The following is a 27,406-nucleotide window of genomic DNA, read 5'->3' on the forward strand; positions in this document are numbered from 1 at the left end:
AGAAAAGCAGGGGCCAGTGTAGAGATGGCCTTTAAAATCCAGGCCAAAGGACTTGTGTATTATTTTGTAAGAGACGTAACCCATTGCAGGGATGTAACGTGATCAACTGACATTAATGGTGAACCTTTAATGGTATTATAATAGCTTCCATGGGAAATTCCTTTGCTTATTCTCTCTAGTTACACAGCCTTTGAGAAGAACCCAGAGAGTAAGGAAATAATGGCAACAGTAGAATCAAGTAGCATATGCTTACAAGGGGCGGCCGTTTTGGAACATCGGAGGCACTCATTCAATATTTGTTGATTACCCTGGCAGTACTCATGGTGTATATACATGAGCTGTTGTATTTAAATCTTTTGGAGGAGAAGAGTTCTTTTGAACAATTACCTCTTGACTGAGCTTTTTGATAAGCTATAATGATCTTACTTCCGGCAGTAACACGTAAGAGTTCCAAATATTTTCAGTTACCTTCATATCCAAGTTTTTAGAAACAGTTTCTAGGGCGGACATGAGCTCTTGAATTGTTTTTTCGAGTCGCCGGTGCTCGTGCCTGATGAAGTGAATGTCTCCAGAAAGCTTAATGATGCTGGAATCACATCTAGTGGCAAGATGAAAATTGGTTGTGAGATTGATAGGCTTATACCATTTTTAATACTATAGTAGAATCCGTGCATTCATTTGATGGCAAAAGTTCTAAAGTTCTTTGAACAGTGAGTTGGCAGGTGAAGGAGCATATACAGAAATCTTCCTCATCTTCCTCTTTTTTTCCAGAGGGAGAGAAACCAGGTTGGATAATGATACATTGGCCCAAATCAAAGCACTGAGATGGAGTAGATGAAGACTTTGGGGGAAATTGGGTAAAATTTTAGAGTTTTGGCCTGACACATTAATTCAGTCATAGGAGTTCCAACAGATTTTGATGTTTTGGGCATACTCCCTGCTGCCCATGGTTAGGCAAAATTGAAACTTTTTCCTCTTCTACATTGTGTTCTGAGTCCTCTTTCCTCCCTTTAGCCTCTTCCCTTGGCTCCCAGACTGTCAGTTCTCCTTTGGCTAAAAGAAGTGTCCCAACACACCAAAGTCTTCCATCCCATCGTCAAAGGACAACATACTTTCTCTTAGCCCCAGTGAAAACTCGCGCTCCTTGAGTGGTGTCAATCAAGTGTTGTCTTAGGTTAGGACAAAAATAATCCACACTAACGTGTGTATTGAGCTTTGGCCCATTAGGTGGCATTTGGTATTTCCAGGAAGGAACCCTGGTGAAATGGGGTTGGAGTTCAGATTAACAATCTTCCCAGCATGTCAGGGAACCCCACCCACTATCCCAACTCACGGCCTCCCTTGGGAGAGAACAGGTTACATACTGTATTACCAGTTTCAATACACTCATATTTGCATGAAGGATAGGGCGGAGAGCGCTGTCGTGTTGTGTCTTTTGTATATGAGTCACCAGAGATCACTTTGAAGTTTGTCATTCTATAAAATAACTGTTTTGACTATCATCGCGTAATATTTATTAGGAATTATATTTTCATATTGTCATGCTAAGTGCTATAAATATTGTTTTATGACTATCAACATTTTTTAGGCTCTAGAAGTGAATTTCTTAAGATTTTTGGTGCCAAAGTTGAGCCAAAGGTGAGCTAAGGATGGTAGTTTTCCTGAGAAACCTCTTGAAAGGGATACCAGATAAATGGTGAGGGGTGGGGAGACTGCTGGGAGGAAAAATTAGGAAGTATTCTGATAAAAAATGGAAGCACCAAAGTCATGGGCGAAAGCCATTTCACACGTTTGTATATCTAAACTGTTATTGTCAGAACAACCTCTACTGTTGGTTAGAATATTCTTACGTGAGTTCACATTAAGACACCCAAAGGCTACACGGGAGTAGTTGCTGCTGCCCCCTCTCCCTGCCGCCTCTCACCCAGCACCACCTGCTCCCACACTCAGGGACCGCTGGTCTGTGCGTCGTAGGCTAGTGGTTGAGGATTTAGTCAGATAGATGCGTCTTTGAGTCTGGCCTCTACTACTTCCTAGGTTTGTGATCTGGGACAATTTTCTTAACATCTGTAAGTTTCAGTTTTCCTTTTCTGAGAAAAAGGGATAACGATGCTGAGGTCACTGCATGTAGCTGCACAATTTGTCCCCTGCACAACTCCAGGGCGTGCCAGACATATGGTGAGGGGGACAATGTGAACAATGTCTCCCGGAGTGCTGTGTGCTCAGCTTTCCAAACCATAAGCGGCTGTCTTGAAGGGTGGACCTGCCTAGGGTTATTGAAGGATGAAGGAGGTAATGAATGCAAAATGTTTAGCCAGTGGCTGGCACAGAGGAAGCACCCACACAGGATCAGCAGCTACTGTTTATTTCCTCAAATAAATAAACAGTTGAGAGTTGCCACCTTTTCATTCTCGCCCCACCTCACCAGCTTAACCCCACACGTTGAAGTCAAGGGTTAGTGGTTTTTCAAAGCTGCACTCCATATTTCAAAAGGAAGTTTCTCTCTCTCTCCTTTGAAGTGATTTTATTGTTTCTTTTAAAATAACACATGCTCGTTATAAAAAAATTACACATAATACAAAAAGAAAAGAACAAAGAAGAGAGTTAACATCATCCCAAATTCCACTTTTCAGAGATAGTCATTGCTAATATTTGGTTATTATTTCATTCACCATTATACAAAATACACATATTATATAGATGTGTAGTTATATGTATATATATTACACATGGAGAGAGGAAGAAAGAAATATAATAAATTAATTTTAAAATATTAGGATTATAGGTACCAGTTTTAGTTAAAAACCTTACATTGAATTTTTTTTTTTTTTTCGGTGCACGGGCCTCTCTCACTGTTGTGGCCTCTCCGGTTGCGGAGCACAGGCTCCGGACGCGCATGCTCAGCGGCCATGGCTCACGGGCCCAGCCGCTCCACGGCATGTGGGATCTTCCCGGACCGGGGCACGAACCCGCATCCCCTGCATCGGCAGGTGGACTCTCAACCACTGCACCACCAGGGAAGCCCCATTACATTGAATTTTAATTTAACCTAAGGAAAGGAAACTGTAGTGAAAAATGAAGAAATTGCTGAACTTCAAATATATATATATATATCTCCTCACTACAAGAGCTATTTCTAAAGAATGAAGTTATAAAAAGCTAACATAGATTGGAATCATTATACTTTTTACAACTGCCATTTCAACTTTAGACATTATCTATTGGCCATATGCCAAAAAGTGAGCAACTAAATGTTTATATCCTTGCTCTTTCAACAGTTTTTGTTAATACTTTTCTATTTTAAAAATAACAGTTTTTATGAGATTTACAGTGCGTTCTGCAACTAAATTTCCCACTCTTATTGAATCTTCATTCTATATTTAGAGTCTATGTTCAATGACAGTCCTTTAAAACTATGATTTCTTATCTGAAATCCTTATTTTGATTTTTTTTGGCTGAATTGGTTCTTTGTTGCTGCCCGTGGGCTTTCTCTAGTTGCAGTGAGCAGGGGCTACTCTTTGTTGAGGTGCTCAGGCTTCTCATTGCAGTGGCTTCTCTTGTTGAGGAGTGTGGGCTCTAGGTGCATGGGCTTCAGTAGTTGTGGCACATGAGCTCAGTAGTTGTGGCATGCAGGCTCAGTAGTTGTAGCGCATGGGCTTAGTTGCTCCACAGCATGTGGGATCTTCCCCGACTAGGGCTCGAACCTCTGTCCCGTGCATTGGCAGGCGGATTCTTAACCACTGCACCACCAGAGAAGTCCCCCCTTATTTTGATTTAATTCTTTGGTTGGCCAGATTTTGTCATCCAGATTTCAAAAGAAGGATCCAGGAAGTATTGGAATCTTTACATTCATGAATACTTGAGAATGTCTGTTCTCTTATACTTGAAAAGTAATTTGGTTAAGAAGACATTATTGGGTCACTTTTTCTTTTGTTCAGAACATGATAGACATTGCTCCATTCTTATCTGGCACGGTTTGAGGTGGAGAAGTCTGAGATGACTATGTTTTTTCATTATTCTTTTATGTGATCTGTTTTGTCTACCTAGATGTCTAATGATTCTTTTTGGTTTTTCTTTTCTCTTCTATTGATTCTTTATCCTTGATATTCAGTAACTTCAACCAGTTATCTTGGTTTAATTGTTCTTATGTACATTTTTCTGGGGTTGCAGTTTTCCTTTTGATCTACAGATTCAAATCTCTTGTTTCAAGAAAGCTTTCTCTCTTATAAGCATAAATATTTTTTTCTTCTGAAGAATTTGTTCTTTTTCTTCTTTAGGAGCTCCTCTTATGCCTCTGTTGAATGAGGTCTGTGTTGTCTTCCCTGTACATCATTTCTCTAACCATTTTTATATAGAAAAGCATTTTTGTTTTGTACAGTTTGCTCATGCCTTTTTTAAAAAAATAACTTATTTTCACTTGTATGTATCCTCTTTTGGGGACTTCTAAAGTAGATTGAACCCCTGTAATATTTTAATGTTTTCTTTCACCTATCCCTGAGCAATTCCAGTTTATCTATCTCCTTTTGTTATTTGATAATCTCTTTTGGGGGGGAACCCTTTTATCTCTTATTTTTATCAAAGTAAAACATGTTTATAGTTTAAAAGTCAATAATAACAAGAAGGCTAATAACACACTGCAGTGGTTCTTGCCTCTGCCTCTCCCTACTTTTCTCAGTTCCTCTCCCAGGAGGCAAGAGCCCACCTTCACCCACACTCTCAGAGGTGCCTGGCCCAGCCCTCCTAAGCCTGTGAGAGGTCTGTGGTATAAAACCCGGTCATTCTCAGCTTATCCCACAGCTTTAAAACTGGTCTCATTACATCTGCTCAGTCAGTTTCCACATGTCTGTCTGTCTTCTGGGTTCCAGTGTTTCTAGGCTGATATCCCCTGTCTTTGTGGGTTTATGTTTTAAAGGGAAAACTCTTTTTTACTGTAGACTTAGTGGGGCTTTTGGAAGGAGCAAAATGACATGCGACAGTTCAATCAGCAATCTTCGTTTATCTCTTTTGTTTACTCTTAATTTCTTTGAAACCAGGAGAACTTTAATTTGAACTCTTCCTCTGTTTTTCTGGGTAATTCCTGTCATGAGATATATTCATCAGTCTTACACTTTTATCTACCTACGTACCTATCTATCGATCGATTGATCGATTGACGGTGGTGGTGGTTTTCACGCACAGGCCAGATTCTTCCTAAGTCCCACTTTCACATCTTCCTGAGATTCTGGCCACTGGCCTATGAGTGAGAGTATATATATATATACATATATATATATATATATATATATATATTTTTTTTTAATAATTATTATTGGAGTAGAGTTGATTTCCACTGTTGTGTTAGTTTCAGGTGTACAGCAAAGTGAGTCAGTTATACATATACATATCTCCACTCTTTTTTAGATTCTTTTTCCATATAGGTCATTACAGAGTATTGATTAGAGTTCCCTGTGCTATACCGTAGGTCCTTATTATCTATTTTATATACAGTTGTGTGTATATGTCAGTCCCAATCTCCCAGTTTATCCCTCCCTGCCCCCCTTACTGCCAGGTAACCATGAGTTTGTTTTCTACATCTGTAACTCTATTTCTGTTTTGTAGATAAATTCATTTGCAACCTTTTTTTAGATTCCACATATAAGCAATATCATATGATATTTGTTTTTCTCTGTCTGACTTCCTTCACTCAGCATGACAATCCCTAGGTCCATCCATGTTGCTGCAAATGGCCTTGTTTGATTCCTTTTTTATGGCCGAATAATATTCCATTGTATATATGTGAGTTAGTGTGTGTTTGGTGGAGAGTAGATCACTTCCTCTACTCAGCCTTATCGTTATCAAATCTGTTGTTTCTTTAGGCCCAGGGAAGAGGGCACATCTCCCCATTTTCTCCTCAAAAACCAGATTGGTGTATCTCACAGCAAATCATCATGATAGATTCTTTCATGTGATGTTATCGCCTCCTCTCCTTCCTCAGCCCGTTGCACCCCAGCTGGTTTCTCTCAGGCATGAAGTGGCAAGAAGGGAGGCCCCAGATGATAAATAGCACGATTGCATCTTCAGCTCTACCCACTCTGCTCTTCTGTGTTGCTGACCTGAATCTCTCAAGGGACGTTTCCTATCTCTCCTGTGACTCACCCCATCCCCCAGGTAACATTGCTATATTCAAAATATTTGGTCTATGCCTTTCTGAATTATGCCTCTTGATTTGGAGGAAATCATTATGTTTAAGGTCTAACAGTCCAAACATCTCAGTATTTGCTAAATGTGCTCTGTTTGTGGTTCGTGGTTATGGCAACTTCCATGTTCTAGTAAAGATGAAGTTTTTTGTTTTCTTCCTTTTATTTTTACTGGCATTGAGATGTCTCAAGTGGAGTAAAAATATCTTTAACGAGAAGTCCCCACTCTTTTCAAAAGTTGACAGTATCCAAATAATATCGTTATTGTTTCTCCAAAGGACATGACTTATGCTTTTAATCCCACATCAACACAACTTTTTTTTTCATCTGCAGATCTGCCTTGGGGTCCCAAATAGTCAAGTGTGGATAGAGGGTTGGCCTCCTCTGGCTGCTTCTACAGATTGTAAGCCGTCTGTGTGGCTGCCTTTTACATACCTGCCTTTTTCTTTCTTTGCACATGAGACTAATCTATCAAATACAGTACAGAGTGTCAAAAGCAGGCCAGACAACTTCGCGAACCTCATCTCATTGGAAGTATTTGCTTTTAAACTGCCACTATATTGGAGTGGAAAATAAGATATAAAATTCAAAGCACATTGTTGTTATCAAATATTGAGTTTGATTTATGAAGCAGTAAAAGGTTTGCTAGGAATTATGTTAAAATAATCAACTTAGGACTTCCCTGGTGGTGCAGTGGTTGAGAGTCCGCCTGCCGATGCAGGGGACATGGGTTCGTGCCCCGGTCCGGGAAGATCCCACACGCCGCGGAGCGGCTGGGCCCGTGAGCCATGGCCGCTGAGCCTGTGCGTCCGGAGCGTGTGCTCCACAACGGGAGAGGCCACAACAGTGAGAGGCCCATGTACTGCAAAAAAAAAATCAACTTTGTTTCACTTATGCCAAAACGCTAACTGGAATTAAGGTCAATATATGTGGGAAAAAAGTAATTAATCTGCCTCAGCTGGTCCATGGGTCACTTGCCTGCAAAAATACGGAAAAGAAAAAATGGAAGTGTGAATTTAAATCTCATGGGTTTTAGCCAGAATCTGTCTCAAATCACTAGATTTAAGAAAGTTTCATAAAAGGGAGACATTTCAAGGAAAAATAAGACCTTGTCCTAAAATCACTGCTTCATATTAAAGGGGAAGGTAAGTAAGCAATCAGAGAGCAAGTTGGAGAAAGAGGGGGCTGTTGATTTTTCCCTCCTCCCTCAGATGCACCAAATAACCAGCAAAATGTGGATCAAGTCCCTCTGAATAAAATTCAGAAACTGGTTTAGAGACTTCTACACATCAGGCAACTAATACCCACATCAAACTGGGTGGAAAAAGTTGAGACACACACATGCCATAAGCCCCATCCCTGGTGCAGCACCTTAATGTTGGGAGGAAACCCCCAAATCCGATTCTCCGTGGGGAGCAAAGAGTGTGGACCATACATCTAGCTGCCACCCAAGAGACTGGCTCCCAAATCACCTAGCCCTGAGACCCGATGGGGCTCATCTGTGAGTCCCTTGGGATCACAGAAAACAAAGAGGGGGTTTTAAATGGTCCCATGATTTAAAAAAATGGGCAAAAACCTGAACAGATATTTGTCCATAGATGACATACAAATGGCCAACAGGTACATGAAAAAGAGCTCTATATTACTAATCATCAGGGAAATGCAAATCAAAACCATATCACCTCATACCTGTTAAGATGAGAATTATCAAAAAAATAAAAGATAACAAGTATTGGTGCAGATGTGGAGAAAAAGGAATCCTTCTACACTGTTAACAGGAATGTAAATTGGTATAGCCATTATACAAAACAGAATGGAGGTTCTTTTAAAAATTAAAAATAGAACTGTTATATCATCCAGAAATCCCCCCTCTGGATACATATCCAAAGGAAATGAAATGAATACCTGGAAGAAATATGTACTTTCATGTTCATTGCAGCAATATTCATAATAACCAGGATATGGAAACAACCTAAGTGTCTTTGGATGAGTAGATAAAGAAATTGTGATACACACACACGCACACACACACACACACTGAAATTTTCAGCCTCAGAAAAGGAGACGTTGCCATTTGCAACAACATGGATGAACCTGGAGGACATTATGCTCAGTGAAAAAAGCCAGACACAGGAGGAAAAAACTGCATCATTTCATTTATATGTGGAACCTAAAAAAGTCAAATACATAGAAACAGAGAGGAGAACAGTGGTTATTAGGGGTGAGGAGGTGGGGGAAATGGGGAGACGTCGATCAAGGGCACAAAGTGGCCGTTCTGTAGGCTGCATAAGTCTAGAGACCTAATGCACCGCGTGATGACTATAGTGAATAATGCTGTATTGAAGAATGGAAATATGCTAAGAGAGTAGATTTCAGGTGCTCTCATCACACACACATAAAGGTAACTCTGTGAGGAGAAGATATGCTAATTAGCTTGACTATAGTAATCATTTTAGTATGTATATTGTATATCAAATCATCGTGTACACCTTAAATACATACAACATTTTGTAAAAAGGAAACAAAAAAAAGAAACTGGAGCAGAACAAAAATAGTTGCACATCTTTTCCTTGATATTATTCCATTCATCTCTTGGCTTCATCTGAATCTGTTTGTGACTTTGTCTTGTACGTAAGAGAGGATTTACAAGAATGAAATAGTAGTGTCTTAAGTGGTTTGCAGAAAAAAAAATAGTTGAAGTGTCATCAGCACCAAGTTGAACCAAATTCCAAATTCCATTCAAGAGATTTTTGGTGTTTATCTTCTTTGTAAAATCATGGCACATCTAAGTAGGGTGATGGGTTTGCTGGGGTTTGTTTTATTATCTTGCTTCATAGCTTACCCAAGTATTATAAAAATTCTTTTCCATGTATCAAATATTATAGAATGAAATATACAATTTTATATATTTTAAAATATGTATACATATAATATATAATTATATATGTATATATATATGTATGTTTATGTTTGTGTATACACACACACACACATATGTACTAATCCTGTAGATTCTGTTTTCTGAATGTCTGTTACGTGCTCTGGACTTGCATGGCCAGTGCTTTAGTTTAGACATTTCTCACCTTGATTGCTACAATAGCTTCCTTTCACCTTCATGCCTTCTTTCTGTACCCCACCAGTTTGGCTACTACTAGAAGGTCACTAAATGTCATCCCCTTACTTAAAATCTTCCCATGGCTATTTATAACTTTCTACATAAAGTTTAAACTTTTTACCTTGGCCAAAAATCCTCATCACCCAACTCTGGACCATTTCTCTAGCTTCATCTCCCAATCTCCCATCTCTCCCTAAGTGCAAATCCAAAATAACATAACTAAAATACTCTTCTCACAGGTAGCCCCTGAACATGTCACAGTAATTTACCCCTCAGTTCTTTTGCACATATCTTGCCTCCTATGTGAAGTGCCTTTCCTTTCCTTCCCTGTCTAGTTAACTGCTACAAACCTTTCAAAATTCATGTCAAGTGTCACCTCCTCCAGGAAGCCATCTTTATGCCCCCATCTGATTTGGATATTCCCATAGAACCCCAGGCTTTCATTATAGTGGTCACCTCATTGATTTATGTTTTCCCAGGTAGACTTTGAATTTACAGGAAAGGGACCATGTTGCTGAAACCCTGAATACTAGCACACTGCCTGGCATATAGAAGTGTTTAATACTTTTTTTGTCGTTGTTGTTGAATTGAATGGACGGATACCCTAGAAGAGGTTTGTCTTATGTGTTAATCACCTAATTATTATTGGTCATTAATAATAATTATTGGTCATTAACACTTGAGAGCAGATTAATGAGGTGAAGGTGGGGTATTTCAGGAGAGAGGAGAGAGGTGCGGGCAGAAGATGTAAAGGTGGAAAGGTGTCCACGCTCAGCCACTCACAAGTCATCTTTCATGTGTCAACCAGAGCGGTCCTGCCATTGTCAATGGCTACAAATTTTTGCTGAACTGTACACCATGAATTCTTCCAACTTACAAGTCTCATACAAAGGATATCATTCAAAATTTTATTCACTTGACCATTAAATCCCTTTTGCTAGGCTTCTATATGTAATTATTGTATATTTTAAATGTTTTAATCACTAGATTTGATAAATCTGGGGATTTTGTGTGTGGTTTCAAGGGTATGTCTTTGTATAGATGTTGGCATTTGGACTGCTGAGGGCTGTAAAGACAAGACTTGGCATTTGCAGATGAAACCAAACGGGGCATTCTGTATGAGAGGTCCTTTATAGAACCCTTGGATCTCACAGGGAGCATGAGGCTTTCAAATTTCATGATACACTTTCTCAGTTACTATCTCATCATTTAGCTTAAAGGCAGTATCTTGTTTTCTACAATATGGGACTTGTTTAGGGATGAGAACTCAGTGGCCAGCAACTGACCACTAAGCATTAGTTAACACGCTTCTTCTCACCTGGCTACTCTTCCTCGAAGATCTCCAACTCCTTGAAGGTGTTTGGTGTTTAGGTCCTGTACTGCAAAATTAATTCCTGTGGCTGCCACGTCTCGAGCTTTTATTTGTTCCTCCAACATCTGCAATATTTGAGTTAAAATTCCCATTAATTTCCCATCAGACATGATAAGAAAATCTCATTTAAAGTAGAGGTTACAAAATCGGGTGCATTTCCTAGTTAGGCTGATAGTGTAAGTGAGTGAGAGGGTCCTGTATCAGAGAGAAGCCATCTTTGCTTTATTTGAGGGAGATAGTGATGGCGTTGAGTCCTGCCGATTGTTGCCAGGTGGGCATGATGGTTCAACGATGTCTCAACAGAAGCCAGAAATCCAGATTTTATGTTAAGTTTCTCATTTTAAAATATTGACATCTTATTTAAATTCTTTTACAGACACCATATGGGCCAAACAAAACATATTTATTGTGTTATTATGGCCATGGCCATCATCGACATAAAAGCTTTTCACAAAAACCTCTTTCAGAATTGGTGGTACAGTTTAGAAGAAGGAACCTTTCATATGGCATCAAGCAAGGCCCTTTACAGATTGAATCAGAACCACAATGAAGCTAATACAATTCACACAAGCAAATCTGAATCAAACTGTTTCACATACATGGAGTGAAAAACATTTATTGTTTTAGATTTTTTAGAGAACATGAGAAATGTATGGCTTGAGTGTGTTCAGATTTTGCCGAGTATCCTTTGTCATGCCTTCATTATGTCTTGGTGTTCTGAAATGAAGCTGACTGTCCTATACCACCAGGTCGGTGTTCCCCCAAACAGTGGGTTTTAATTTTTGGCACTCATACATAACAATTAAAAAATTTTGCTTGTCTATAGAAAAAATTTATATCTTGCTTGACATTCAAACAGGTTTCAAAGTAAAGACATAAAAATTAATTTATGTTTACTCAGAAAACCGTTTAGAGGATAGGAAAACACAACCAACTTTTTGATTTACCGAAACATTAAAGGTTAATTGCTATATTTTACCAAGGCCTGAACCATGTTAAATTTGTGATTATGAATTTTTGGAGGAAAAGAAGGAATTTTATAGGAAATGAATTATAGAAATTTCAAAGACTATATACAGAATCTTACCCATTTGTAAACTGGCAGATTGAGACAATCCAAGAACAAATATAGCTTTAACTAGAGACATAAAAGTGTCAAGAACACTGGCTAGAGGTGTTTTTGTTTTAGCTTGTTTGTTTGCTTTTGCATGCCTATAGGTGTTTTAGTTCATTCGGGCCACTATGAAAAAATACCACAGACTGAGCAGCTTATAAACAACAGAGATTTATTTCTCACTATTCTGGAGGCTGGAAGTGCAAGATCGGGGTGCCCGCATGGTTGGGTTCCGGGGAGAGCCCTCTTCTGGGCTGCAGACTGCTCACTTCTTGCTGCATCTTCACATAGTGGAAGGAGCCAGGGAGCTCTGTGAGATCTCTTTTATGAAGGCACTAATCCCATTTATGAGGACTCCACTCTCATGACCCAAATACCTCCCTAAGCCCTCCTGATACCATCACATTGGGCAGTAGGATTTCACATATGAGTTTTGAATGGGGACACGAATGTTCAGACCATAACAGTAGGTGTTGTTTTGCTTTGTTTTGTAAGGAATAGTGATAAAAAGGAACTTGCCCTATTAAATAGTAAAGCATTTTGTAAAAACGAGGATAAGTAATTGAGTGTAGCTAAATAGCTGTGTGTAGCTAAATCAATCATTGTAATTTAATGAAGATCTTTGTAAATGTAAGAAAGAAATATGCTATATATGAGACTCAAAATCCCTGGGGAAGGAATTTCACAAATGCTGTTGAGATTTTTGGTTACTTATTCAGAAAACAGTCAGTTTAGATTCTTACCTTACACCATACATGAATATAGATTTTAGAAAAAAATAGATTTAGAATATTAAAAAAGTTAAGCCATAAAACTAACAGATAATAGAGGAGATTATTTCATCTTTGAAATTTCTAAAGGAAATTTCTATTCTTGAAAGTAATGAGGGAAGTCACAAACCAAAATATTGGAACATTTAACTTTATCTAAAACTTGTAAAAAACAATATAAATATAATTAAGATATAAACAACCAACTGGAAAAACATTTATAATAAATGTTACTGCCAAGGGTTTCAATGGTGTGTTGCAATCATTTATACACCTGTCCTTGAGAGCCGATTGTGCATGTACATCTCTTCCCATCTTTGTGTTTAGTAACATCAGTTGGTTTTCTAAATCAATCATAGTGAGAGTATTTACACCATGGAAATAGGCAAACACTATAAACCAGGTATTTTATCCCTCAGAAAAAAAACTGATTACTGATCGTTAAATATTTACCAAAGCATCACTGCTTATTATTCTTTTTTTTAAATAAATTTATTTATTTATTTTTGGCTACATTGGGTCTTTGTTGCTGTGCACGGGCTTTCTCTAGTTGTAGTGAGTGGGGGGCTACCTTTGTTGAGGTGCACGGGCTTCTTGTTGCGGTGGCTTCTCTTGTTGCAGAGCACAGGCTCTAGAGCGCAGGCTCAGTAGTTGTGGCACATGGGCTTAGTTGCTCCGCGGCATGTGGGATCTTCCCAGACCAGGGCTTGATCCCACGTCCCCTGCATTGGCAGGCGGATTCTTAACAACTGTGCCACCAGAGAAGTCCCACTGCTTATTTTTCTTAATTAAAAAAACTCATAAATAAAAACTAAAAAGCACTAAAATCCAAAAATACAAATTGGCAAAAGACATTAGATAGATTATTGACAGAGAAAATGTAAATGTTATAGTCACTTTTAAAATGTGAAAAAAAGGGAAAGATCTCATTTCTATCTCATCAAATTAGCAATAATTAAGACAATAAATCTCAATGCTGGGATAGATGCAGTGAAAAAAGCACTCTCATATAAGGCTAATGGAAGTGTAAATAGACCAATGTGGCAATATGTGTAAAGAGCTTTTATAGTGTTCTTACCCTGCTAATTCCATTTCCAAGAACATATACAATAGGAATAATCCAAATGTGGACACATTTATGCACAGCGATATTTCAATATTAGGAGAATAATTAAGCAAACCATGATGTACACCCCATGCAAAGAGCTTTTAATGACATACGAAAGGGTTTATGATATAATTTTATATTAAAAATTGTGCTTACAAATGTAATCTCAGGTTCCTAAAGGGAATGCCTGGAAAGACCAGAGGGAGATGCATCTAGGTATTTGTAGAGAATGCCGTTTGGTGGTGAAATTGTGAGAACTTTTTCCTAGGTTTTAAAATTGTTTCCTAAACTTCCAAATAATTACAGTGAACAAGTATTGCTTTTATAGGTTGGAGGAAAAAAATGCAATTAAGCAATGTTGTACATGAAATGCTCTTTTCCTGAATTAAAAATAAATTAATTTTCAAACTTTAATTAGCTGCCAGCTTAAAAATAAATATTTTGATTTAAAAAGGAACAAGCAACTTAACACAACATTGTAAAGCAACTATACTCCAACAAAAATTAATTTAAAAAAATAAAAAATAAAAAGGAACAAGAAACTTAACTGCTACGATTATTGTTGATTAAACAAAAAATCTTTTTTTCATTTCTTTTAAAAACCCAAGTCAAGCTTCTGCTCACACTTGGATCTAACTTGCTGGCTAATTTACAAATGAGCTGATCTGATTAAAGAGTTTAGGTTTTTAAAAAATACTTGGATAGCATCCATTTCTCTATAAATGCTTATTACTTTATAGTCTTAGTTATTTACTAATGGTAGTTTAATACTTTCTTCTTCATAATGTTTTAAGTTCATATCTATAGTCTTTAAATACTTCCTAATTCTGTTTTCTGCACAATCAGACCAGTCCTTGTCATTTTCCCTATATATGCCAAACCCTTAACAGGATTGCAAATATTTTGAGATTTTTATGGTATTTGGAAAATGCTTTGGCTTTGTCTTTTTTCAGAGCTAATATAAGGTAGTTATTATAGGAAAAGAAGCTCTTAGCAAGATTTCAGATATCTGGAAACTTTCTTCCCCTTAAAGCTAATAGTATTTTATTGGGGTATAATTAATATGTATTAAAATATATAAATCAAAATATATCTCTGGATGGATTTTGACAAATATAACCAACTATGTAACAAACACTGAAATCAAAATATAGAACATTCTAGAAGCATTTTGATATTTCTGAGAATGCTGTTCTCTTTTCAATTACCAAGACGTTTTGACTCCTAAATTAGGATCTTATTTTAGTCCTGGTGCTGTACTTGATTTTCTCATCATCTCAGAGGCACTGAGCCATGTGTCTCTTGTCACTTTCATGAAAGTTCATTATGCCTGGAAACACCTTTGACCACTTTGAGAAGTAACATTGACTCTTTAGGTCCTGCTGTCAATTCAATATGTGCTAAATACCAAAAAAAGTGCCTTTTAAAAGCTCACCAAGATTTTTTAACTTTCCACAGTCCCTCAAATGCAGTATGGCATTATGGGGTCTACAGATAGAAAATAAATGAACAAATATCCTTAGCCTTAAATGTATAGTCATGAGTAAGTCATTGCTGGGTCAATCCCATGGTTTTTGTTTTTTTGTCTAATCCACTATTCTATCTGATAGGAGAAAAGGACATTATTGTGTGAGGGCACTGTTGTCAATTCTCACAATTCCACATGTTTTGGGCCAGATTTTTAAACTGTATTCTCTGGAACTTTTGCCTGAAAGTTGCTACCCCAGAGTCATAATGCTCATTAGTACTTTAAAAACTCTGAAAGACCTGTAATAAGAATCTACTTGTCTTGGTTTAACCCAAGCATTTCATTTGTTGATCAGAAGCTCTATTTTTCCTTTAGCACCTTAAACATCATTCATTCATTCATTTATCTGTTCAAGAAATATTTACAGATTGCTGACTGCCTCTCATACACTGTCATCAGTTTGATGTGGGATTTAACAGTGAACAAAATGAAGTCCCTGTCCTCACAGAGATTATATTTTAGAAGGGAAACACACTAAACAAATAAAGACCATGGTCATTTGCGATAAGTGCTATAGATAAAAATAATGTAGGGTTTAAGGGGGGTTGTGACTGTTGGGGTGAGGAGGGGGTATTTTATGGCATGTCAAGGAACCACCCTCTGATATGATGATTTTTGAGCAGGGACTGAAGGAATGAAGAATACTTTATAGAAGCATCTAGGGGAAGATGATCTACCCAGAATACACAGCAACTGCAAAGGCCCTGAAGCCTGAGCATGTTTGGGGTGTTCTAAGAAGAGCTGGGAGCCCAGTGTGGCCAGAGTGAAGGAGAAAGGGGTAGGAGATGGGGTCAGAGTGTGATGGGCCTATGAACTAGCATTCCCACTGCCTAATGAAGACCTCTGTTTGAAATGATTATATTAATAGAATCTTGGAGATTAAGATGAAAATAAGCACCTTAGCACAATGTCTGACATTTAATGTTAGACAGTTGCCTTTTCTGTCACAGAGACATTCAACAAACATTTTCTGAACGTAGAATTTCCTTCTACTTTTTGGCAGAAATGAGAAGTTGAAATATTGACTATTTCCCTCTGAGGCAACTAAACTAAAATCATTTAAACTTAAGTAATAGTGACTCATTTCTCTAGTTGAAAAATGACACTGGTGCTTGATAAACTTTGTCAAGCAATGATGCCAACATATGGGAAATAAAGAACTACCTCAATGTTCTGGCTGAGTTTTTTGACGATGCTGGTGATGGTCTGGATGTGGTTTTCCAGAAGCTTCCTGGCAAGTGACTCCTCCTTTTGAAAGCCATGCGTCCCCTGAAGACAGGCAGAGATATCCTCCTTGATGTGGAAAGCTTGTTCAAGGAGGAAAGCTATGGTGCGACCCTGGTTGTTCAGTCTGTCTTCTAGCTGACTTCTCTGGGTGTTTGGAATGGCAGGAAGAAAAGAATGACCCCTGGTCCGGAAAAGGAAACAACACCGCGGGTGTTACAAGGATGAACTGGACGAGCCAGAACCAGATCTTGCATCCGCACTCCTACTCCTGTATATATAAAATCCATATATATAAAATCCTATATTTTCTCCCCTGTGAGAAGTCTGTCTGTTAGGACTTTAAACCCTGTGTAGTTAGAGTCTCGGTTCATGTCTCATCTGAGAACTGGATCTGACTTATGCCCTGATCTTGTATCATGTATTTTTCCTGTTTCCCAAGCAGGAATTGTTCTACATGTTACCCGCTATTCTAACAAGCCAAGTTGGAGCCACATAGATTTCATGCCTGATGATTCTATCCTGAGGAGAGAGCTGCTTTCCAATTGCTGGAAGAAATAATAGCTCAAAGGCAAAGATTAACAAAAGAGTCAGAAGGTCAACAAAAAGTAAAAAAAATAAATTAGAAAAGGAAAATACAAAGACTAGGGCTATTTAGTATTCGGGCAAAGAAACATGTAAAATCCCAATAGCTCCTACTGGCATTAGCAAATTACTCCTTCCCTTCACAGATGAACTTCTTGGAGAACAACTTACTTTTGTTGTGTCTTTTTCTTTATTTAATTTACTTTGCTTATTTTTGTGACCTAATCTCGAAGTCATACCCCATCACTTTTGCTTCAGTCCATTCCCTAGAAGCAAGTCACTAAGTTGTGTCCATATTCAAAGCAAGGGGAGTTAGTCTCCACTTCTTGAAAAATGGGGTGTCAGAGAATTGGTGGTCATTTAAAAACCACCACACTGTCACAGTCATCTGACTGGCTTCTCAGGAATATCAAAATGCTTCTAGCATGTTTTATATTTTGATTTGGGTGGTTGTTAATAATTGATTATATTTGTCAAAATCCATCCAGATACATACTTTGTATATTTTAGGACATATTAATTATACCCCAATAAAATACTCTTAGTATTAAGAGGAAAAAAGTTTCTGGATCTCTAGAAATCTTGCTAAGAGCTTCTTTTCCTATAATAATTGATTATCCTAGATTGGCTCTGAAAAAAGACAAAGCCAAAACATTTTCCAAATACTGTAAGATCTCACTACATCCACATGTCCCAGGGGTGGGAAAGCAACTGCTCTTCCAGTGTTCCTTCTTCCCGAGGAGCAAAAGGAGAAGACCTGACAGGAGAGGTTATTCTGTAGGATGGGGAGTGGCTGACTACAGTTTTACTGTGTCTGGGGCTTATCCACACCCCACCTCTCAAGCTTATTGGAGCTGACAACACTTCATTGGCGACCAGGCTCTGACTGAAATCTTCAGGGAAAGATGAACTCACAGGCCAAAATATCAGGACATTTGAGGAGCACAGTCTTTTTAAAAGCAAATTAGCCAACAAATAAACAATCTATTGGATTATCAATTCCTACAAAAGAGAATTACTGAAATATATGCAATGAGAAATTTTTTAAAGAGCTAATAAAGGTATTAAAAGGGAAGATATGGGAAGATATTAGCAAAATGAAAACAACTAGAAAACATAAACAAGTAGAAATATTAGGCATGAAAAATATAATAGTTGAAATAAACATAAAAGATGGGATAGCTATGACACAAGAAATAGCTGAAGAATGAATTAGTGATTTAGGAGAGAAGATTGAGAAAATTTACCAGACAGAAGAAGGAGCAGTCACACAACTTGGAGATGCCAAGAGTCAGAATTCAAAACTCACGTCTGTCTGACTCCAAAATCCAATGTTAACCTTTACTCCCATATATTCCTGTCATTCTACGAGATAATAAGCAGAAGCAGAAGACACGCTTTGATTAACGCTACTGATGTGGCCTAATAGAGTGAAAGCAGAAATGACAAACAGAAGTGTCCCCAGGCTTCAAAGCTTCTCTTTCCGTAGTTCTTTCTTCTCTTCTCGGTCCTGGCCGCCGTTATCCCCTCCACTTTCGCCTCCTAACTAAGAGTGCATCTTCCACACAACAGCTAGAGTGATCTTTCTAAAAGTGTGAAGATAGAACTTGCCTACTGAAAACCCTCTGATGGCTCATCCATTCTCCGGAAATAAAATCCTGGCTCTCCTTTCCAGCCTCATCTCCTCCCACTCTTCCCTACACAGACCAATGTCTTTCTGCTCCTCAAACACGCCAAGCAGTTCCTAGCTCAGAGCCTTGGGATATGCTGTTCTTCTGCTTAGAGTGCAGTCTCTTCATGGCTGCCTGCTTCCCATTCTTTAAGTATCAACTTCAATATCCCCTCCTCAGGCAAACCTTCCGCTCAGTCACTTTCTATCATAATACCCCATTTCACCTTCTCCATAACATTTGTCATTACCTAAAATCATCATATTTACTTGTTTGTGTTTATTTTCTGCCCTTCATCACTAGAATGAAAGTTCCCTGCAGGCAGGCACTTTATCTAACTTGTTCTCCACGGTTTCCGCAACACTGAGAAGAGTGCCTGACACATAGCAGGTGGTCAATAAATATTTGTTGACTGACTGATTGCTGTAGCTGGACTGTTTCCTTAAGTCTCAGTTGTTAGAAAATTGGAGGAAAAAATGGTTCCACAAAGCTCCAAGTTGTTAGAGCCTGAAAGTTTTCAGTTTCCTTTCTTGAGCAGTATAAAATAGCTTCAGCCTGGGTGAGATTCATCTTTCCTATCACCTGCACATCTGAGGAACAGAGATGGCTTAGCTAAGTGTTTCAGTAGTAAGATTCCATCCACCACTCATTTGGCTCAAAAATGTTCTTCTGGAAAACTACCAAATGGAGCCTCATATATATAAAATCTACTTTTCTAAAACCCCAGCATGCTGACAGTGCTACCCTGGATGGGATGTATGAGTCACAGGCAGAAGGGAAGAGGATGTCAGGCCCTGCTGATGGTGACACGTAGCCTAGCAGTGGATTGCAGATTTACTCATTGTTTTCCTCGAGCTGGTGCTTCTTTCTGGACTCCAGACAATCTGCGGCCTGGATTTGCCGGTGAGAGAGGTCTTCATTTGTTCTGTACAGACCCTTGTAAATCACGCTGAATTCCTCTCCAAGTTTAGAATTTGTTCTCTCTTAGGTGTTCTCATTGTGGCAGACACAGTTGGTTAATTTCTTAATAGCCATCCCTGCTTCTGCCTGACTCGGTACGTCCTCCTGTCCCCCATGTCCTTCAGGGTGGGGTGGAGCGCAAGCTAACCATGGTGGTCCCATTCTTCTGGGCTGAGATGCAGTTGGTTTAGGTAGGAGCACGTGAAGCAATACTGGCCAATGAGATGCAAAGGGAAACCTACTGTGGGGCTTTTGGGTAAGGTTGCTTTGCCTTTAAGAAGACATACCCAAGGAGAACCTTCTCTCTTTTTTGCTGGATGTAGTCATGTCTGTGTGTGATGCCTGGAACTGCTGAAGCTACCTGTGATCATGAGGGGAAAGAGGATGGCTGGGAAGAAGGATAGAAAACACCTGGGTGTTTGATGATGTTGTTAAGCCTCCAAATTAACCAAATTCTAGATTTTTAATGTGAACTAATGAATGACCTTACATTTAAGCCGTTTTGGTTGGAGTTTTCATGGGTAGCTGAAAGCACTGTATCTGTAACTAGTAACTTACCAATGAAAATGTCAGTTGAAATAGAAATGGATCAGTAAATATTTACTAAATGTCTACTCTAGTCCATGTACAATGTATAAAGGTCCTGTCCCTCCAGTAACTTAGTCTGATTCAGTGTTTCTTGTGAAGAAACTTGCATTAGTATCATGGGGGTGGAGAAGGGAGGGAAGTCGCTAAAATGCAGATTCCGTGGCACAACTATAGACTTACTAAATCATAATTTTGGGGGTGAGGGGAAGAACAAGAATATGTATTTTAAATAAGCACTTAGATGAATCTAATATATTCTTAGGACTAAACATCACTGATTTATTTAAGACTGGTCATATGAGTCATGACCAGTCTTGAAGGCATAAAGGTAAAGAACATATAATGAGGTGCTGAGGTGTGAAATGTGGACTCTGAGATTTCAAATCATGCAGATATTCAGAGGCAGCTTGGCAAGTTGGAAGGCAAGGTAGACCAAGGGTAGAATACAGGTTCCACCACTTACCAAATATTTCTGTTCATTCATTTTAGACAGAGGTAATGGGGCCACTTTGCCATATGGCTGTTAAGTTCTGAGATCACATGTAGAAGCAGGTGGTAGGGAGCAGTGAGACCAGTGAGACCTGCACTGCCGTCCAGGATCACAGGGGGCCTATGTGCACTCAGCCTTCGGGTGTGTTGTTGGCTGGTATCAGGACTGTATCCAGAAAGAGCATTGTATCCAGAAAGGTCTGAGGAAACAGACCTAAGCCAGTAGATGGGCCAGTGGAACAGGGCTGCCACCTCTGCTCAGATGCCAGCCTGTGGTCCTGCCTTCAGAGTTGGCCTCAATGTTGTTGCTCTTTGGCACATGGAAGGAAGCCTTGCAGGGCAGCACCTAGCGCTACGTGAATGTATTTGCCTGCAACCATGGGACATTAAATGGCACATAAATGATGGACTGTAGTTACTTATTTTCTTTTAGCTCTTAACATTTATTTTTAAAAGTTATTTTATATTTAAGTGGAGAATGTTCCTTTTTGAAATGTCTTTTCATGTCTGAGATTTAGTATTGGAGTATTATTATTGTTGTTTATTAATGATGCTTAATGAAGCAACAAATCATGCTCTGTTTAGTTCTATTTGCATGATTCCTACAGGATGAAGATAGAGCTTATATATATGTTTCCTATTTTTTGCTGTAAGGAAGGAGAATATTATTTTCCAATTGACTTTTCTAAATCAGTGACTGGAATAACATTCAATACACGAACGTTCTCAGTCTTCTAAGAGAGATTCCTAGTAATACTGTTGTTCAAAACATCAGATCATCCACAAGTTTAAAAACTGAGGCTTTTCATTAGCAGCGAGATGTGGCTACCATGAATTTAAAAAATTCACTGCTTTATTAGCATATCATAGCAGTGGGACTTATATATCTAAATTTAACTGTGAAAGAAAGATATAACGAATATTCCAGACTCGTGCAGATGGAGTTACTAACCACAGGAGGAAGTATTCCTAGGGGGCCTTTTCAGAGGGATATTTGGACTTTATATAAATCATTGATTATGTAGCTGACAACTGAATCTGAACAGATTTTCCACAAACTCTGAGTTCTATTTCTCTGCAACTCAATGTGACTTACACCAGCTGTGCTGTTGCTGGCAGATGCATTGGTACATAGTAACTCTCACTTCTCTGCCCGTTCTGTTCTTGCGACTAGAGCACTAAATTTACTTAGATTTTAATAACCATTTCGGCAACCTGTAATATTCAAGAGACAAAAATTTGAAAATTTAAGCCCCTTTCTAGAACACGAAAGGGCATAACTGAAGAGAATTTTCATTTCCGTGAGATTTATTCTATGACTAGTTACATTCTCAGTGCATAGAGTCCTGCAAAAAAAAAAAAAAAAAATTAGAAAGTGGCATTTCAGAGAATATTTTGCTGCCTCACAAAAATAATCTGTGAGTGTGTGCGTAGAGGGGTGGAACTGAAAATGTCTTTTCTATTGTTTCTCCATTGCTTGTTCCTAAGCGTTACCCTGGCGGATGGTTTTGGTGGCTCTAGAAGCCTCCATTGCTGAGTTTTACACAGGGCTGAATGCTGTAGGTGGGTGAGGGAGGCATCTCCTGTTTTAAATAACACATAACAGGAAGAAGCAGCCCAGCGGGGCTGGGTCAGCATGGGGTCTTCGTGGAGGAGCTAGGAAAGGGAAGGACTCCAAATAACGACCTGGCCGAGAATAGACTGGCTGTGGATCTTTTCCAGAGGCAAGTTATGTAATATGTGATGCAAACTCCCCGTGTTCAGTAACATTTTCAATTAAATTACAGAATTAGTAACGTACCTATTGTGATTGGCTTTCTGGTAGAGGCGTTCGGGTTGGCAGGTGTTCCTGAGTCCCTGTGTGAATGGGGGCTCGGTGGACACCCGGGTGACACAGGGGCAACATGTAAATGGCAGCAGCAAGTTGTTTTGAGGGTGTTTGGAGTTCTTAGAGCATTTTCTAGGGCTCTTGAGATGCTTACCTATATTACCTTGCTAATGTTGGGCTCTGAGAGTTATTTATGTGAGTCTCCAGGGGAAAGAACATTCTACTTGGAGTTGGAAGACTGGGGGCTCGAGCTCTGCCTCTGCCACTTAGTACCCTTAACCCGTATTAAGCTGTCCAGAAGCGAGCTCCTTATTTGTCCTGTGGAGATGACTCCTGCCCTACTTATTTGGCTGAAGGTTTTCAATTTACATAATGTATCTGAAGTGCTTTGTAATGTCTACAAGGGTCACGTACGTGTGTTCTTGTTCTAATTATTAGTAATGATTCGATGGTGCCATGGGCTGAATTGTGTCCCCACAAAAAGATATGTTGACGTCCTAACCCCCCCCCCAACCCCGTACCACAGAATGTGACCTTAGAGGTCATTGCGGATGTGATTAGTCATAACTACTGAGGTCTTACGGGGTTGGTGGGCCCCTAATCCAGTATGACTGAAATCCTTGTAAGAAGATGGCTGTGTGATGGCAGAGACACAAGGAGGAGACCACGTGAAGGTGGAGGCAGAGACTGGAGCGAGGCAGTTACAAATCAAGGAACACCAGGCCTGCTGGCTGTCACCAGAAGCTAAGAGGGACCAATGGGACATGTTCTCCCCAGAGCCCTCAGAAGGAACCAACCTGCAGACACCTTGATTTCAGACTTCTAACCCCCAGGATTGTGAGATAATACTGTTTGAAGCCACCCAGTTTGAGGTACTGTATTGTGGCAGCCCTAGGAAACTAATACAAATGGTAAATTATTTGAGGGGAGCTTCTAGCCCAAGAGAAATGTAAGGAATCTATTATTATTACTGTTTTATCTCTCCATGATGCTTATAGTCAACATAGCACTTTCATAAACATGATTTCATTTCATCCCCACAACTTGTCCTTGGCGTAAGTAAAATTTTTCTCAATTTAGGTGGAAACTAAAGCTTAAAGATGATCAGTAATCCAGCTGGGAAACATTTCAACCTGCCCCCTTGACTCTTTTTCCCTACACCACAGCACATTTGTTTAGACCAGTTAGTAGTTCTGCCTGTTATATTTGAATTTTTCTCAGAGAGATGAGATATATTGATTCCTCTGCATATATTTATATAAATATAAATATATATTCAAGGTATATATATTTATAGGTATAAAGTTATATACATATAACTGGCATATATATTTACACATGTATATTCTTCTGCATATATAAATATGTATTCAAGATGCATATGTTTATATATAATGTTATATATAACTTGTATATATAAATATATTCCTCTGCATTTACATATATATATATATACACACACACACACACACACACATATATATATATATATATATATATATATAAAACTTGCTTCCAACATCATGTAATTTTTCACCCCAGTTACCTTTGCTTGGCTCACATCTCTCCGTGGAGCACTAAGTGTCCTCTTTGTGGCCCAGAGGTTGGAGGGGCTCCCTCTCTGCTCTAGTGAACTGAGACTAGCCTCGGCCTCACCTCAGCACAGTTCTCACACTTGAGCAGAAACTCTCAGGTGTGGGAAGAATTCAGTCCCTCCTGGGGTGGGAGGAACTAAGCTTCATGTGGGCAGCTCCTGCCTGGACTGATAAGGGAGTGCTGTGGGTAATGCCCAGTTCCTGTAGCTGTGTCCACCCCCAGCACAGTGAGATGATGCCAGAGAGAGAGTAAAAGACTGCCCTGTGGCTGATGGTAGTGCCTCCCAGGCTGCCTACATCCCACACAGGGACACCCATGGAGGAAGATCAGATATGGCTGCCTTCACATCTTCCATGCTGCGAGGGATGGGCTGGAGGTGACGATGTCCCAGGCTCTATGTGTGTGTGTGTTGAGAAGATAGCTGGCAGGGGGTGTGGATAGAGAGTGGTTAAGAAAATAGGCTTTGGAATAACGTAGACACAGATTTCTGTGTTAGAATCTTGGTCTGTCATTGCACTGTGTGACCTTGGGCAAGTATTTGACTTCTCTGTGAACCCCAGTGACTTCATCTTTAAAATAGTGACACTCTCCACCTCTTAGGGTTATTGTGAGGATTAAATGAGATGATTAACACGGAGTAAGAGCTGGAAACGTTAACGCTGAATGCGGTCAGTGGGGCTAGAGAACTGTGCAGGGTGGGAGGGGGTCTGTCAGGTAATAAGTAACTTGCTAACATCCCAGAGTGCCCCATGTATCTTTTTTTTAGAAGCTATGCAGACTATTTTGAGCTTTCTCACCTGGAAGCTAGTTGCCCTTGAAGATGGATACGATACTGCAAAATAAAACCCAAGAGATCTCCAACCTAACACGACCTATCCCATAAAAAGCTCAACCAACAGTGTTTGGTCTTCCTTTCCTGTGTACTCTAATGTGAAATATGTGTCTTCAAGTAGCAACAAAAGCAATGCATCACAGTATAATAAAATGGCTGCCACGGTACTAAGACAAAAACCTTGAAAATGAATACTTCCCAGCCCCTGAATGCCCTATTCTACTTACAAGTAGAGATCATTACTAATTTATTATTTTGCCCGTTTGACTCACTGATAGTTTTATACATCCAAATTTTGCATACTATTCTTTGGCTGTCAGCCAGACCTGCATCTTCCCAAAATGTACTCCTGAGAGAATTCCTGAGATGTATATTGGCTGTAGCCCAGCCTGGACAACTCTTCAGTACAAAACAATTTCATTTTCTTGGCCCAGATAGCATTACAGTTCGGGTTTATACTTCCCTCCTTTTTATTCCAGTCCTTTTTGCCCCTGTGTTGTTTCTGCCTCACCACAGGAGTGTTCCTGCCTTAGAAACTTAGCTTTCCCCTGTATGTCCCCATGGCCCACTTTCTCATCTCCTGGTTTTTGCTCAAATGCTAACTTCTCAATGAACTCTACCCTGGCCAGACCACCTAACAATGTGTATCTCCTCCTCTTACTAGAACAAACTCCATGAGGACAGGGTCTTTGTTTTGTTCACTGAAAACCCTCCAAGTGCCTGGCATAGTGCCTGGCATGTAGTAGATTGTCCATAAATATTTGTTAAGTGAATAAATGGTTATAACCAGTTTTTGAAGGCCAAAGAATCTAAGGGAGGGAAGAGACCTTAGAAATTATTTGATTCGGTGGTGAGAAACTTATTTTTTTCAGGAGAGTTAACTGAAGGAGAATAAAAAGTAATTTATGGGCAGTATTTGTTTTCTACACCATATGAAATCCTGTGGGGGAATAACATATGTTCTTAAATCTTAACCACTTACTTTATTACATAAAAGAGTGTTTATGAGTTTAAACTGTGGGCAGAGTTGAGAAATAGAAAGTAGTGGTGGCTCTGATCTGCATTCTGGGAATGAATTCTGGGTCTTACCTTGAACAGAGACAGCCCTTGGGACTCAGGCACCTAAAACCCCACCCCATTTTATAGAGGAGGCAGAGATTGCCTGGAGAAGCAAAGACATTTTAGTTTTCTCAAGGTCACATAGCTGATTACAGGCAGATTCAGGAGTGGACCTAGGTGCCTAGCCTCCATGCCATGCTCCTTCTACCAGCAGAAGAAAAAGAAGAAAAAGAAAAAGCCTCTGGCGCTTTTCTGCTTAATTAAGCTTAAGTGAGCATTGACTACACCGTCATGAACTCAGCAGACATCTGTTCATTGTGAATCTATAAACACATGTGGAAATCAGAATTATTTACTGCCTTTAATATAATGTCACCATAATTGTCCTAGAAATGATTGCAAGCATTCTGCCTGCCCCTGCTGCATGGATTATTAATATGACCTAACATTTAGCAAGTGTGGGTGATGCTCCAGCTGCCTGAGGCTGAGAAGGGCCCTGTACGTGCTCAGTCTGCCTTTCTTTTTAATGTGCTCATCTCTAGCCAAACCTTGTTCATAGACTAGGCATCATCTCTTTTGTTGCTGAATTTTTACTCTTTTCAGTTGTTTTTATTATTTGTTTTTAGTATTGCCTATAAATATGCCCACATAGATTTATAAGGCAGAACCTCTGAGAGTATGCAACATATATTCAGGCTGTTTAATGAATCGATAATGACTTTTACTAGTGTGAGTACTCTGCTTGCATATCAATTTGTTGCCATTCGATACATACTATGACTGTGAGGAAGAAGTTATTTTTAAAATTATTGTTTTTTATGTTTATTTTGTTGGATTCGATATGTCAATTCAAAATATCTGCACTGATGATTGAAAGGCCCAAATGCCATTTTGCTTTTCCAGTTAATCAGCTACCCAGGAGTCTGCTGCTCTAAGCAGAGCCCTAAAGATTCAATTGCTCCACCATTATTCTCCATTAAATCTGTCAACTACAGTTCCTTAGGAATTGATATTCAATGCATCATGATAGGCTACTGTAGGGGTATCAGAAAGCATTAAGGCCAGAGAGTCCCTGCCTTTAGGGAGTTTGCAGCCTGCGCTGGGAGATTAGAGGAGTGAGACCAAAGGAAAACCAGCCATCTTAGGCAGTACATAGAAAGTTCTTAGATATATGACCTGGACAAAAAGAGAAGGGATATGGGAGGGATCACGGCGGAAATGAATGTTGGGGTCATCATGCTTTTGCTCTGAATTATAGACTACTTCTCTCCCTTTGTCTTAATTTTACTTTCTCTGGAATCCAAGAAATGGCAAAAATTTCCTTGGATTTCGTTTTAAGCTTGTTGCCATCTTCCAGGAATTTTCTCTCATTTCCTATGATGTAAGTCACCA

General features: G+C 39.2%; 1 protein-coding gene across 1 annotated transcript in view; it reads right to left on the minus strand.

Moving 5' to 3' along the window:
• FAM81B (family with sequence similarity 81 member B) overlaps positions 1-27,406 on the minus strand; it is a 49,852-nt gene that overhangs the window by 17,057 nt on the left and 5,389 nt on the right. The window contains 3 exon segments of the mRNA XM_027101251.1: positions 469-598; positions 10,610-10,728; positions 16,348-16,591. Coding sequence (XP_026957052.1) covers positions 469-598; positions 10,610-10,728; positions 16,348-16,591 — 493 coding nt within the window.

The sequence above is a fragment of the Aethalodelphis obliquidens genome, unplaced genomic scaffold, assembly GCF_003676395.1.
Source record: "Aethalodelphis obliquidens isolate GAN/ISIS:26980383/991018 unplaced genomic scaffold, ASM367639v1 scaffold4, whole genome shotgun sequence".
Lineage (NCBI taxonomy): Eukaryota > Metazoa > Chordata > Mammalia > Artiodactyla > Delphinidae > Aethalodelphis > Aethalodelphis obliquidens.